General features: G+C 39.3%; 2 protein-coding genes across 2 annotated transcripts in view; one reads left to right on the top strand and one right to left on the bottom strand.

The window, feature by feature from the left end:
• The window catches only part of LOC140937094 (WD repeat-containing protein 46-like), a 20,882-nt gene extending 9,968 nt beyond the window's left edge, over nucleotides 1-10,914 (top strand). Inside the window, exons 9-15 of the mRNA XM_073386627.1 lie at nucleotides 3,407-3,506; nucleotides 4,181-4,334; nucleotides 7,093-7,243; nucleotides 7,560-7,654; nucleotides 8,033-8,146; nucleotides 9,468-9,575; nucleotides 10,639-10,914. Coding sequence (XP_073242728.1) covers nucleotides 3,407-3,506; nucleotides 4,181-4,334; nucleotides 7,093-7,243; nucleotides 7,560-7,654; nucleotides 8,033-8,146; nucleotides 9,468-9,575; nucleotides 10,639-10,758 — 842 coding nt within the window. The 3' untranslated portion in view covers nucleotides 10,759-10,914. The remainder of the gene's footprint in view (nucleotides 1-3,406; nucleotides 3,507-4,180; nucleotides 4,335-7,092; nucleotides 7,244-7,559; nucleotides 7,655-8,032; nucleotides 8,147-9,467; nucleotides 9,576-10,638) is intronic.
• A 2,095-nt stretch (nucleotides 10,915-13,009) lies between these two features.
• The window catches only part of LOC140937029 (small ribosomal subunit protein uS13), a 4,770-nt gene continuing 2,779 nt past the window's right edge, over nucleotides 13,010-15,000 (bottom strand). Inside the window, exons 3-5 of the mRNA XM_073386552.1 lie at nucleotides 14,948-15,000; nucleotides 13,607-13,698; nucleotides 13,010-13,137 (exon numbers count right to left, since the gene is read on the bottom strand). The exon at nucleotides 14,948-15,000 is cut by the window's right edge and continues 49 nt beyond it. Of these exons, the coding sequence (XP_073242653.1) occupies nucleotides 13,059-13,137; nucleotides 13,607-13,698; nucleotides 14,948-15,000 (224 nt within the window). The 3' untranslated portion in view covers nucleotides 13,010-13,058. The remainder of the gene's footprint in view (nucleotides 13,138-13,606; nucleotides 13,699-14,947) is intronic.

Below are 15,000 nucleotides of genomic sequence, written 5' to 3'. Positions count from 1 at the left end.
TACCAAACAATAGCTTCCCAATGTCCAATGCCCAATGCCCAATTCCCAAAGCAACCTTTTTAGAATCAGCTATACACTTCACTGAATAATTTTGATACGTTTTTTGCACCAACCACTTATCATTTAACATGGCGATATTAATCCGCGGTCCTTCATATGGGTCTTTGCTAATAGTTTTGTACGCAGTGACCATCGTATACTTACTTTACGAGGGAACAAGAAGTACAGAGCGGTTCAAGAAAGATACCCCCGCTATCAGACCCATACGGCAACGCAAGATTATCCTTGCTTTCAACTGGTGGGAACAGTTAACAATGGCATCAAATAATCTTCTTGGCCTCACAGCTTTGGCAGCTTATGGAGGAAGACAGGTTGTTGTTCCCTTTGTCGAAAATTCGCGTTTCAGTGGAACAGCGACCAAAAATAACAAAACGCTCGCTTTCTATTACAATCTGAAAGCGTTGAATAACAAGCTCCGTTCTCATGGCCACGCAACACTTATAAACTGGGAGGGATTTCAAGATGTCTGCAAAGCAAGACTTGACTTGTTGGTTTACATTGATTACCCAGATCTTAAGGTGACTACCAACTATAGCCGTTCCGCACCGTTTTATAGTTGTAATGATCGCCATAAGACCATGTTTAAAGGCTTTAATATTGGAAAAACGATTTGTATGGATGCTTCTCTCGATTCGGTTCGGAGGTTTGAAAACGAAGTTGTTAAGGGGCTTCCTTGTGTTGGAATTTTTCAGTGGCGTGGAATTGGCAACTGGCATAGCTCTGGTAGAGCTCGTTTTGACACTTCGCATGCTGTGAGAAACATACTGTGTTGTCAAAATATCAGTTCTCTTTTTAGTTCCAAACTCCATCATATTGCTGAAAATTTCGTTGCAAAACATCTTGGTGGGTTCTTTGTCTCTGTGCATATCCGCACCGAATGGCTTTTAAAGAAAGGATTAAATATTTCCGATTTAGTGAAATGCATTTCTTTCTTGAGTGCTCGCGTTCAGTCAATAAGAGACAAAATAGGTAAGGCCACCCCTGTTTTTCTGGCCGCTGATTTTGCAGAGTTTGGTTCTTCAAGTTACAAAATATTACCCGTGCGGAAGCGTAGTGAGTCACTAAAGAAGATTGTAGCCCCCTTGAAACCGATTACCTTTAATCCTTCAGAGTTTAAACTTGCTGATCGTGGTGCAATAGCTATTGTGGAAATGGAGATTCTCGCTTCTGGAAATCGCTTAGTTGTGCTTGGTGGAGGAACATTCCAATCTTCAATCGTAGACCAGTTCCTTAAAAAGCGGAATGCTAATGCATGGAAAGTAGACAGACTCAGCTGCCAATCTCTTACCGGTAGTCGGCATGTTTGTAATTGATATTGAATTGATATTCGCAATAAAAAACGCTGCGATGTTTTCTGGGCTAATCCTCAGCAATTATTCCTCGAGCCCGAATGGGCTCTGAGTCAATAGCCCATGATGCCGAAGGCCGAATGGGCTATTGACTCAGAGGCCATGAGGGCGAGAGGAATAATTGTTTTAGTAAAATCCAACTAGTTGGTCAAAAATATGGAGACAAAACAACTTTAGCTAGACTTTAATCCTTTTTTGCCGCCAAAAAGCCGGCGGCGGGGCTTTTCGTTACTAGTAGGCTATAACATATAGCCTAGTAGTAGCTCAACCATATCAGAACACAGCATTGATAATAGACCACTAGTTGGATTTTTACTAATAAGAGAGATATATATCAATGCCTGGAATAAAGTTTCTATGCGATTTTGAAAACATTTCAGTGACATTAGATCCTCCTGGTATAAATAGACGTGATGAACTTAATCAGTGACATTTATCCTTTTTATCTGTTTTATCCTGTTTGCCATGTATTCACATCTCCCATATGTAACGTTCATCTTGCTATGTAATTTTATTCATTTAACTTTTACCCCCCGTTAAAGGTTGCAAACTGAAATATGGAGCAAATATAATTCACCATTTGACTTTTTGTTTTCTTTCTTTTCTTTTGTTTCTGTCACTCTTCTTGCCGTAAGGATCACGGGGGGGGGGGGGGGGGTACTCCCTCCCTTATATGGTCTATACGGGATTTGTTGCTTAACAGGGTATGGTTTTTTAATTCTCTGTCCTAAACAGGGTCTATAATTTCGCGCGAGTCTCTCCTAGACAGGCTATTGCTTGCACGATTGATTTGAATTGCTAGATGAAATTTGTTGTACTTAAAGTGTACAAAAACAATGACTATAACGTGAATTTGCTCTATTGCAATTGCCAATAAATTGCTGAAAAACAAGACGGCGTTTATTTTCTGCTTTGGGTAATAAAATTGAGGGTGTTGTCCTAAACAGGGTATGTATTTTAGTAAGTTTTTGTCCTAAACAGGGTCAGGGTTTCAAACCCTCAGCAGCTCATGTATACCCAAATGTTGTTTGAGTACCCCCCACCCCCCTCCGGGAAGGATCAGTTAACTGTTTTACTGTAATTTTTCATTTCAAAGCACAGGTAAATGCATGACACCCGAAAACGTTTGCCCTCTTTGCATAGTAAATTAAACGTTCTCAAGGTCGATTTCCACTGACGGGTTTTTGGCTACGCACGTTAACGCACGTAAATTTTAATCACGTAAATAAAATAGAGGCAAGATAAAAAGCGCTGAGCTTAAACGAGAAGTTGAGCGAGGTTCAACTTTTACGCTTACGAGCGACCTTTCATGCATTGCCTCTATTTTAGTTGCGAACGTAAATTTTACGCTCGCACGCACGTAAAAATTACGGGACACTGGAAATCAACTTCATCTACAAAGATTGAGCTTTCATATTTATATATCTACCTGGATTTATGAAAACCGGGTTAGCCAAAATTTTGTAATTTGTCTCAACTTCCTCTGTGTTAACTTGTTTACTGTGTTATTTCTTTATGTCGCATCTTTTCTTGGTTGTTTTGTGGTTAGGGATTTGTGTAGAGGTGGCTGTAGACAGAATTTCGGTACAATACGATAACTTCGGCCCGATATTGGATGATGCAGACTGAGCAAATCGTATTAAATTTGTCCCATCGCAGAGCTTTACATGATGCTCTCTGAGAATATTTTCTCAAGGTGACCAACAACGAAATATAAACTGCTAAGCGCGGGCACCGAAACCAACTTTAGGTGCGCACTGAATTCAAATATTAAATTGTCACTTGAGTTAGAGAGAGAATTGTGGGTAGGGACAAGAAGAACGACAAATTGCAACCGCTGCTCGTGCGCGTACAAAGTGTTTCTTTAGGAGTGCAAGTGTTAAGAGAGCAGATTGTTAAGGATAATTAAGTATCTAATTTAATTGATTGAATTTATCTCATTTGTCAACACTACAGACTAAAACTACTGGGATATTATTTCATTGCATGGTTTTTAGGCACAGTAACGCTATGGGCCCCTAACACTAAAGATCCACTTGTGAAGATGCTGTGCCACAGAGGACCTGTACAGGCAATTGCCGTCGACAACAGAGGACTGTAAGTAACTTCTATCTTGGTTAAGTTGTAAATAGAACATTTTATGCCACAGGTACCCCAAGCTTTTAAGACAGAATCGTTCTTGTGTAACAGAAACGTTGTAAGGGTTTGTCTTGGGATTTTAGCAATCGTTATTTAGAGGTCAAAAATAGTAATAAGAAGACATCAGAATTTCATTCTTTATTTTTTTGTTTAAATTTGTGGAGTGTTCTTAGCATATTTGGCTGTTTGAGAGCGACTCCAGCAAGTTTTAGGTCTGCCGTTGTTCTCTTTAGAAATATTATAAGTGTTTCGTGCATGGGGATTTTAGTGTTCCTTTTTAAAAGGTCAAAAATAGTATTTAAAAGACATCAGAATTTCTTATCTTTTCTCATTGTTTAAATTTACGTTGTGTTCTTAGGACATTTGGCCGTTTCAGTGTGATTCCAGCGACTATTATTTCTGTCGGGAATAATGTATAAAGAGAACAACTGCAGAACTAAAACTTGCTGGAATCACACTGAAACGGCCAAACATCTTAAGAACACAACGTAAATTTAAACAAGGAGACAAGGTAAGAAATTCTAACGTCTTTTTATCCCTATTTTTGACCTCTAAGTAGATCGGTAAAATCCTCAGACAAACCTCGAGCAGTCAATAATAAGGATATTTTGTTTCTAATAATAAAACCTTAGCTACATGGCAACGTCAGGCCTGGATGGACAAATGAAGATCTGGGATGTTAGAACTTATAAGCAGCTACAGGCTTATTATACACCAACTCCAGCAAGCTGTTTAGCTATCAGCCAAAAGGGAATGCTAGCTGTAGGATTTGGACCAAACATACAGGTATCTTACTTTTTTTCTTTGAAGTTTGAAGGGGCTATGTCAGGCTATTTGCTATCTTTTTAAAATCTAAAGCTACGCATCAATTGGATTCCAAAAATAATGATCCAGTTTTGTTATTTAAGACTGTATTTAGGCACTGAAACTATTTCGTGTCGTCCGTGTCAACGGATGGGAAGGATGGATATGGATTGTAACTTGAAAAAGTTGGGCCAACGTTTTCAAGTTTTACAAAATGTTATGCTGCTATGCCTGCAAAAATCGCCATAAAAATTATTATGGTTAGTGCTCCCCGATGACATTTGTTTGGTATCTTCTTCATATCTCTACAGGAGCAGTTTAGGTATGGGTAAAAGCCCTTAGTAATGACGTCAGAACAGAATAGTCTAGTTATTGACGTAGGCGGCTCTGAAGAAAAAATTCGAGTTCTCCTAATTAGGAGTCGAACCTATAACCTTCTTGTTACTAGTCAACATGACATCTTCCTCAGTCTCTTGAAATGTAGCATACTCTACGATGAAGCCTGTCTATATCAATTATAGCCTGCGTAGCATGGCGGTTTTGTCGGGGGCACTACTGAGCGGCGAAGCCGCAGCAAGGCGTGCGAAAGAGCGGCGTAGCTCCCCCCCCAATCTCCTCGCGGTTTCTCTGCCCTCGCCCGCCTATATTGCTTAGCGCGTTCAACCAAAACCGCCATGCTACGCAGGCTATATCAGTTGTTATTAAAAAACTGAATCATTGGATAATGCAATTCTAGAGCTCTGATTCGCCATGCTCTCCAAATATGATAGCCTGAAATTCATCCGATTGCTTCGAGTCGTTTTCTCCTCTCAACAACGTCTGAATCGACCAGCCGTTAATGCCGTACAGTGACGTCACTCACTACCCGAAAACCGGGTAGTGATTTTGATAGGTTGATTGTCTAAACATTCGCATAATTATGTATAATTATGAAAAATTTTAGTGGGATTGTCATTTGATATTCAGCGGATCGCATCCCTGGCATTCTTTCGGTTAGTTCAAACATTTCTATAAGCTTAATCTATATCTTAAACAGCAAAATTGCCTTGTCTTCGAAACTGAAATGCTAAATTGAACTGCGAATGAAGAATCATCGCGGAGAGTCGGTAGGTGAGTTTTCATTCAGAGCCGCTTTGTGGTTTCGGCGGCCGGTGATTTTGTTTACGCGAAGTTTTCTGAGATCAACGTTATAATTCGTCCTTCTTGCTATTTTTACCGTCAAGTGTGATGATTTTGTTAACTTTTCTTTCTTGCCTCCTTGTTTTTTTCTTCGTTAAGGACCAAATAGCTTCTTTTCAATTAAAGCAAATCATTGTGTTTTTGAACTAAGTGTTCCGTGTGTGTTTATTTCATTGCGTGATTGCGACCGAGTTTGATTATAGAATTTAGTACAACCGGTTCAGAGTTGTACCGCATGCAGTTGATAGTTTGAACGTTAAACATTAACTACAATCGAAAAAAAATAAAGCAGTTCTGTATCATGCAGACATTTCCAAACGATATTTCTCGGTTTGCCACTTGAAAATCGTGTTTTGCTTTTTGCATGAATTAAAGCAAAGGTCAAGGAGTAGTGACGTCACTGGACGGCATTAACGGCTGGTCGATTCAGACGTTACTGAGGGAGTAATAACGACTCGAAGTAATCGGATGAAATTCAGGCTACAAATATGATAACTACGCGTCTGCTCAAAATTAAAAACAAGCTGAAGATCGGTTGTTCTTACAAATAAAGTCGGAAAGAATTCTCGATATTTTGTGGGCGTTTTTAATAGAACAATTATTCCACTCGCGCTTGTTGGATATGAGATGATTATAGCCAACATGGCGCATCCAAAGCGCACACGTGGAATAATTGTTAAATATACAAACATGTAATGCAAACTTAAATATGCACCTGTCCTATAAAGGAAAAAGTTTCTTTGATCGTGTAAATAGACAAGCTTTTGCTTTGACAAGGAATGAACTGGTCAAGTTTTCTTACTTACACAAGCAAAAATCCTTCTTGACAAAGAAAACTTGTCAAGGTAAATGTTCTGGTGTAAAGGGGACTTAGCTTTCCAGAGCTGTTGTCATCCAGCTCAAAATTATTTAGAAGTATTTCTCAGAGATTTGAATATAAAATAATAACCAGGAACGTCCTTTTGCTGATGCTCTTTTCTTCATACAGATTATTCTTATTGCCCACTCTCCCCTGGAAATCTTGCCGAAAAACTCTTTTGGTAGCTGACCGAACCGTTTTCTTGTCGTTTTCTTGCGCTCTTCTTATCCTCTTCTCTTTTTCTTTAATGGCGCAAACACTCCCAGGGAGGTGAAATTATTGCAAAGACAGTACGGGTGGCTAGTACCCCGAGAAAACAGCCGACATTGCGCGACGCCACCACTGGTTTACTCACCAAACGACGTTTGAAAAAAGAGCGCAGAAATTCCATTCTGATGACGTGTCACTTCTGCTTCTGATTGGAAGAAAATTTTGCTTCAACTAATCAGAAGCACTACCCAGATCTGGGTAGTGACGCGTCATCAGTTTGGAATTTCTGCGCCCTTTTTGTTTGACTGAATCGTGCTCTTTCGGATATGATTCAAAAGATTTCTTTCCCCTGCTCATGTTACGTATTGAAGTTGTCTATGACCGTTAGAACTAATGACGTCACAAGTGGTACAAAGGACGAGAGTCCGCACGGGCGGTTAAAGTGTGAATGGATTTTTCATTAATTGCCACTGTTTCCATTGTAATTGAAAGATATGGCGAGATGCTTTCACTGTAAAACAGAAGTCTCCCTATATGTCGCACCTTTTCCCGTCGTGTACTGTTCATGGAATGCAGTTCTGTCCATTTGAGGATGTACTTGGAGTGGGACACTCTCAAGGATTTGGAAGTTTACTTATACCAGGTAATACATGCATATGCATTGGAGTAGCCACTGTGAACAAAACAATAACTCTGCACGTGCATCACGCCGTCGTAAGGTCAGTATTGCTGTTGCGTTAAAGAATCCATTTTCAGATTGTTCGTTTATTTTGTCGGAACGAATTCAAAGAAACTGACGTTTAGAAACTAATACTGGATTCTCCTAAAGAGAACACACTTTAAGTTTTATAATCAAGGAAAAATATGCTCCAGAACGTTCACTTTGGCGCAGTCGCCTTTTGCCAGTTAGTGGGTATTCCTTTTGATTTGTTTGACATGATTGTTTTTATACCAAATAGGTGCTGGTGAGCCAAATTTTGACGCCCTGGAAGCCAATCCTTATCAGACCAAAAAACAGAGGCAAGAGTTTGAAGTAAAAGCCTTATTAGAAAAGGTATAGAACCCTATAACAACACTGACTATAGTGTTTTTATAAAATCATGATGTTGGTTGTGTTATTCAGGAATCTATTATCCAAAAACGCACACAATTCAGACATCCAACAACAGAAAAGGTAGCAAAATAAGCACTCCTATTAAAAACATGTGCAGCATATTCATACATTGTACTCGTCCTATACAATTTAAAGTGAGCCATTTGAGCGTTTCAACTAGCTGGAGTGAAATTAGGGAGAAATTGAACTTTACTCAGTTTAGACTCCAATAAGAGAAGCTGGACTGATTTCTTTCATCTTTTACTATCATATATAATATTAGAAATATTTTTTGAGGCTTGTTTTTTAAGCATTTTCATTTTTCCAAATATTTTGCAGATTCAACCTGAGCTTATAACATTAGATCCAATGGACATTCTTCGCGTCAATCGGCCTTCAAAGAAAAACACTGGAAAGGAGGGTTTAAACGATGAAGATGAAGATGAGGATGAGGTAAGTGCACGTTATAAGAGAACTTAAATGTTACATGAGTCTGACCTCGGATGGAACAGAGGGCAACAAAGTGCTTGCACATAATTAACTTGTGTCTTGTATTACCAGCCATTTTCATGAAATGAATACTCCAGATGGTTGGGCATTTCTAAACGGCAGCGGCTAGAATGTATACTCGAAAATTGGGTTGGTTACCTCATGATAATCACATAACGAAATATTCCCTTTGGAGGACCCTTTTAAATAGAAAACTGAGAAACATCGAAAATGGTTTGAGCCCAGGAGTCAATCCATAAGTTTTAGGTGGAATAGGACTGAATACGACTGTTATTGACACGCAGTGACTAATCTTTTGACGGTAGTCATCTCTAGAGTCAAAGAGAGTTTATTCGTTAGTTAATGGTATTAAAGTCAGATTATTGGACTAAGAGTCTATTGCCCATGCAGTCTCGTTTCCAATCATATTTAAATTTGGTCGGTTTGCTCTTCCAAATATGGTCGGTGCCGGTTGGTTATGAAGATCTTGCAGGGGCATTGGAGCCAATCACAAACGGCGAAATATTTGGAATGAATAACGAGCATTATCCGAGCATGTTTAATGACTTTTCGAGGAGCAACCGACCATTTAATTTGGAAAAATGAAGCATCAAAGTTGAGCATTTTTTAGTGGAGAAACAACAGCATAATGTACAGAAGCCTATAAGAGACAAATCGAAAGGAGCCACTCACATTTACAGTCTTCATAGGCAATTACATCACGGCACAGACGACCAATAAAAATGCTGCAAAAGATCACCACCATCTCACCCTCGCCGGGAGAATTTCCACTGCAAGAGTTGTCAGCGTTATGATTAGCGATGATCTCCAGTGGAACCAGCTGAACGCCTCTATCTTCCTAAGCAGTTAAAGAGAGCTGGAAATTATGGGTCTAATAATCTGGTGCAATTTTATTCGGGCACTTTTGTTAGATCAGTGCTGGAGTATGCATGTCAATCCGCCACAGTCTGCCTAGTTAGTACCACTGCCACTTTCCATCTGCCGTTTGCGGTAAACGTGATCATTTCCAAAAAAGACATTGTTAAACCCGTCTTACCACGAAATGTAATAATAGGCCATTTCCGAGTTCCGAAAACCCTCAATTTTAAAACGAGGCTAAGTGCAAACCTCTCTTTAAATGAGTTTTATTTGCATGAGAAAAATGGCTTCGCCCTTAGACTCGCTTTGAAACAGAGGCTTGAGGCAACTTGGAAATAGCTTGTCATCGCTCCATTGTGAGCCATCGTTGTCAAGCAAAGGTGTCTTTTGTTTTATCCATTTCCAGGAATCCAATGCCAAGGAGAAGTTCGAACCAAAATTCAAAACAAAAGGCAGGAGCTCGTCAAAGAAGCAACATCTTCGAAAGAAAGGCCATCAAGAAGAAACGAAACGGGTAAGCAAATGATTTTTTTGAGGTTCAAAGAATAGCTTCATTTTTTTGGAATGATTCTCTACATCTAAATTAGGTTACGTTAACACGGTACTGGACTAATTCTTCGTCCGACCTAAAAATTTTATCTGACAATTTGTTCACACAGAAATGGTTAAACATTTTCTCTTTGTTCATCCGAGGGAAACTTGCGAACCATTTGAATTTTAACCAGCCTCGTTCCCAGTCGTTGCCTGTGATTTAGGATGCGCGTTACCTGTTAAAAAAAACACTTTTTCGGCCTTTCGGGCCTCCGTTTGGTCTAAAAAGAAGGAGGGGGCGTGCCCCTCCCCTGGATCTGCCACTGATAATTTGCCTTACATTGGCTATCCATGTAAAGGTGCTGCAATACGACGAAATGAATTTTGCGCAAGGTCAGTTGTGTAAATGTCACAACTGAAATCAGTTTGTGTCGTGAACGCAGAAAAAAACTAACCAAAACAAAGCGTTGCATTGATAAGAAATTTGTAACTGAAGAAAGTTTTCTAAAAATAACTAGTGAAGCAGCTCAAAACGTTTCTCATCTTTGGCCTAGGCCAAACGTGTAACTTTTCATGAGACGAACCAAACTTAGTGAGTTAAGTTCATGAAAAGTTCGACGTCTGGCTAAGTTAAGTTCGTCTGAATGAGTTTCGATCGTCCAACACGGTCTATTCGTCGTTCTTTATATGTGACGAACTAAACTAATGTATGAAAAAAATTGTGTGATAACTATATTTACGCCCGTTCGGGAAAAAAAAAATTACTAAAATTGCTTTTTGGTCTGATTCAGTTGCATGGTTGGACGCGTCCTAAGTTCGACGTAACAGACGAACTTAAACTTAAACTTAGGTCGACCCAAATTAGAGTTTGGTTCGTCTCGTGAAAAGCTCGACATTTGGCATAGGCCTTGGAAAGTTTGGGAAAATTATTAATTTTATGTTAAAGTAATTAAAATTTGTTGTACTAAATAAAGAGGAGACTAGTTTTTCCATCATTTCTAGGCGGAGTAATAAGTATCAACATGATATTTTTTGTCTTGATACAGGAGGAAATAAGACAAGCCATACAGGACAAGCGAAAAGAAACAAGAGCTAATCAAATGAATGAAAGTAGATTCCTTGAGAAGAAATCTGCTCTGGATAGATTTCAATCCAGGGCAAAATAAACTAAACAATACAAGCCTGTGATTGTTGTTGTTATGTTACAGATTACATCCTTGGACAAAAGCTAGCAGTACTAATTATTACACTGAGCAAAAGTTTTATTAATTTTTTCGTAATTGTCCAGTGCCTGACAAATAAATTTTATCGTTTTTTTCAAACTTTTTTTTGTGGCTTTTTAAATGGTCTGAGAATACAGCCGACATTTGGCGAGGCCACCACTGGTCTTCCCGCGAAATGACGTCTGAGAAACGAGCGGAAAAATTCCATACTGATGACATATGTCACTACCCAGATCTTGGTAGTGCTTCTGATTGGTTGAAAATTTGCGTCCTAAAAATTATGCATCTAAAACACAGGTTTTCGAAAGAGTTCGTTTTCGAATGGACAGAAGAAAAAGGTTTTGGAGTACATTATACTGCTCATGCTCTGTAAGCGACGCCTAAACATATTGCTTTTCTGACGTTCTTCTTGCTGTAGCCTGCGAGCAAGCGGTTCTCGCGTGACTTCTCGCGACTCCCCCAAATGGAGAGCTTTGCTCGCAGGCTATCGTTGCCGTCGCCGTTCTCTATCTGAAGACAGACCCCAGAGGACGAGGGCACCAGTATCGCAGACAAGCTACAGCTTTAGAATGCCTTACCAAGGGGGGAAAACACGGCCGAATTGCAGACTCTCGAACTCCAGATAAAAATGCCAGATTTTTTAAGCACCAGGTTCGGCGCATGAAATGTTCAACGAAATGGTAGAAATATGTAATCAAGCGTTAGGCGCGGTTTTAGTTAAGGTTACTCTGTTCGGTTCTTCCACCATTGTCAGTGGTTGCCTACCTCCCAAATATGCTGTCGTATTTTACACACGATTGCTTTCAGTAAATGGGTGTTGGCAATGATTGGAGGCGCTTGTAAAACCTCTTTAGCTGACTAACGCTTTGAAAGAGCCTATAGCCACTGTGCAGCCGTCCTTGGTTAAAGTTTCCATGTTCACCCGGATTCAGCGACGAACAGGAAAAAAAGCCAGCGCGAAAAAAAGAAAATGAAGACTGGGGAAAAGAGGACGGTAACACTTTGTGCAAATATAACTTTCCATTCCATGACTGTAATTTTTTTTTCCCGTGGGACTCTACGATCCAGCACAGAAAATGTTGGTTTTTGCGTGTTTTTTTTTTATGTTGTTGTTTTTTTCTACAGGATTCTCGAAACTATTTAACCACAAGTCGACCTCTACCACCAATGGCTCTTTTCCCACAAACAGTCACTTTTTATCTGGGCAGATACATTCTTTCGTGTTGAGTTTTCAATGACAGTTATTCGCCACGTTAGGCACGAGAAGGGAACTGGTGTTGAAGTGCATCCCGCGATGGTTTCTGGGATCGTTACTCTAGACGTCCCGGTCAGCTATTGGTCAATTTTTTCCCTGTCCCTAGTAACAGTCCCAGAAGTCTTTGCGAAAGTTAACTCGACCCAGTTTCCTTTTTTTTTTCTGCAGAGGTTGAGCCGTGTTTTCACACATTTTGAATAGGGAATGGGTACAAACGTTTGGCACAAAGATTTCTTACCATTAGGGCATTCAGTATAATCAATAACAGGTTGACTCTGGATGTCATCAGCCAATCATAGCAAATGCTTGTTCACTCAGACAACCCCAGAGGTTGTTGCAACCAAAAGCTTTAGCCTGCTAGCAAGCTCTCCATTTACCTTGCGTCTCCTTTCATGTGCTGGTCTCGTGTGACTTCTCACGACTCCCCCAAATGGAGAGCTTGCTCGCAGGCTACCAAAGCTTGTATCCAACCTCCCTGCAGCTCATGGAGTGGCAAATTAAGGTCAAATACATGCATGAACACACCTCCATGTTGCATTGCAAGAGGAATGTCAAAACGGGGCATGAGGTAAAGAGGGTTCCAGGTCTTTGCAACTCAAATATTTGAAGTTGTTCAAAATGCTGATTGTTTCAACAAAAAATAAATATCAAAGAATTGAAATATATGAAATGAATCATATTAATTTTGAACAGCAGTTAAAGATATGAAAGTGAACATGATCTTTGCAGTTTAGCCTAAATGGTTGAAAAATGGCCTCACAATGGCCTGCTCTCCAGTTGGTTTAGCTCAACGGATAGAGCATTGTGTCCAGTCATCCCAAAGGTCAGGGTTTGCTTCCTAGTCAAGCCTGAATTTTCATCCACTTAGGTTGTTCATTAAACTGTGAAGAATCAAGATCATGTTCACTTTCATACAAATATCAAACATATTCTCAAGTGTTATGTTCATGCTGCTCTTTATTACATTTAGCACAATGGTGGTAACAATTTAGTTCTTCTTCTTGGCAACACCAACAGTTCTGCCCTTGCGACCAGTGGTCTTCGTATGCTGTCCTCGCACACGCAGACTGAAAAAAAAGGTAAAATTATGGTTATGAGAATCGGACAAATGTTTGAGGCAAGGCGGCAAGGCTGTAAAGAATTAAGAAACATTTTGAATGAATAATAGAACAATTACTGAATTTAGATCTCAGAGGCTGCAGTGTACAATATGTAACAGTAACTCTTTCAGGGCTGTTGTTAAGAGCCGGGCACCAGGGATTTCCCACGACTACATTCATTGGAAAATAGAAGAAAAATAGAACCAAAAGAAATCCCTAGCTATTTGATTCCATGCCTACATGTACTTGTTGCATTTACCTGGCAACTTGAAATCTTAGTGACAACTCCACTAAAACTTTTAAAAATTCCATGACAAAATGTGGTTAGAGCATCCGACTAGTGTATGGGAGGTTATGGGTTCAATTCCCATCTGTGTTCTTCTCTCAACACATAATATCATTTCATTTAAAACACAAATAATAAGAAGATAATTACCCCCAGTAATGACGAAGACCACGATGAGCACGGATCTTCTTCAGTCTCTCAAGATCTTCACGAAGCTTGCTTTCAAGATTGTTAGCAAGTATCTGAAGGCAACAAGGCATTGCACTGTTAAGCGCAGTTTATGAAATCATTTAAAAATAACTACATCACAACCTTCCAAGTTAATAGTTTTCTTCAGAGGCCATTTGACAAAAAACTCTTTGGAATTAATTTCAAGTGCCAGGATATACAGCCAAAACAATATCTGTTAAATGTGACAGATTTCTTATCAGTTCATTTGCACCCAAACAATTTTGTTATAAATGTATCTTGTGAAAGATATTTTCCAATAAATTTGGTAATCTAAACTTGCTTTACAATTCACTGAAACAAACATGAACCGTAGTACCACTCAAGAGATAACAACCATTTTTTTTTTACTTTATCATCACTAACAATAATTACAGTAATCCAAAATGCTGATAGTTTTACCCGCAATCATTGCTTTAAGTTTTAGTTACAAAACGTTCAACTGCGTGGCTTTCATGTTACTCAAGTCTACAGTTATTAGTTCCCTCTACAAGTGAATGCCAAAATACATACCTATAAAATGTGCAGTCTAGTTAAAAAGACTACAGATGTACCTACAGAGATTGGCCACGCATGCATTTCTTAGTGTTTGAAGAAAACGACAAGCAAAGTTTACTGTAATTTGATTGCTTCAATGCAAATTGTCATGCATCACAAGATCAAAACGTCATGTGCTGGGCAAAAGACTCAGTAGAGCTGTACAAAAATGCAAGTTTCAGGTCAGGTTTCATTGATGTTTATTTCAAAATGTTAAGCTTTTGGACTTTGTTAAGTGCTCAATTAAGTAGAAAAATCCAGAATAATAATACTTATTGATGTTGCACTCATCTGATCAATTAGAATTGACATTTTTCATGATTCAGAACAACTTTTTGAGCCTGCGCCAAAGACAAAACTAAAATTATTAATTCGTGGTTAAGTTTGTCCACGAAACAGCACTGAAATCCTTTTAATGGGCCCCAACTGTGTACCAGAATTTAAGTACATGCCGTGATTGGCATGTTAAAAAAGCCATTGTCAATTTGCCAATCAGTTGGAAAGGAAACTCAAAATGCACTTCTGGTAATTCGTAGAGTCCTTAGGGAGCCCAGAACAAAGATCTTGGTGCTGCTTCGCAGACACTCCTGCATATAACCAAGGTTAGATTACAGTACATCTGCAACACAGGCTAGACTTCACTTGTATTTAAATTTAAGTAACCATGGTGGCTAAAATGGTAGCAACTTGGAGGGTTGCATCAAGTTTTCACATTAATTTCTATACCTGTGAGTATTTGCCATCTCTGATGTCCTTCTGCCTGTTAAGGAACCAATCAG

This window comes from Porites lutea, chromosome 5, assembly GCF_958299795.1.
Source record: "Porites lutea chromosome 5, jaPorLute2.1, whole genome shotgun sequence".
Lineage (NCBI taxonomy): Eukaryota > Metazoa > Cnidaria > Anthozoa > Scleractinia > Poritidae > Porites > Porites lutea.
Note: the sequence above shows the minus strand (reverse complement) of the source record. Positions and strands in the feature narration are given on the sequence as shown.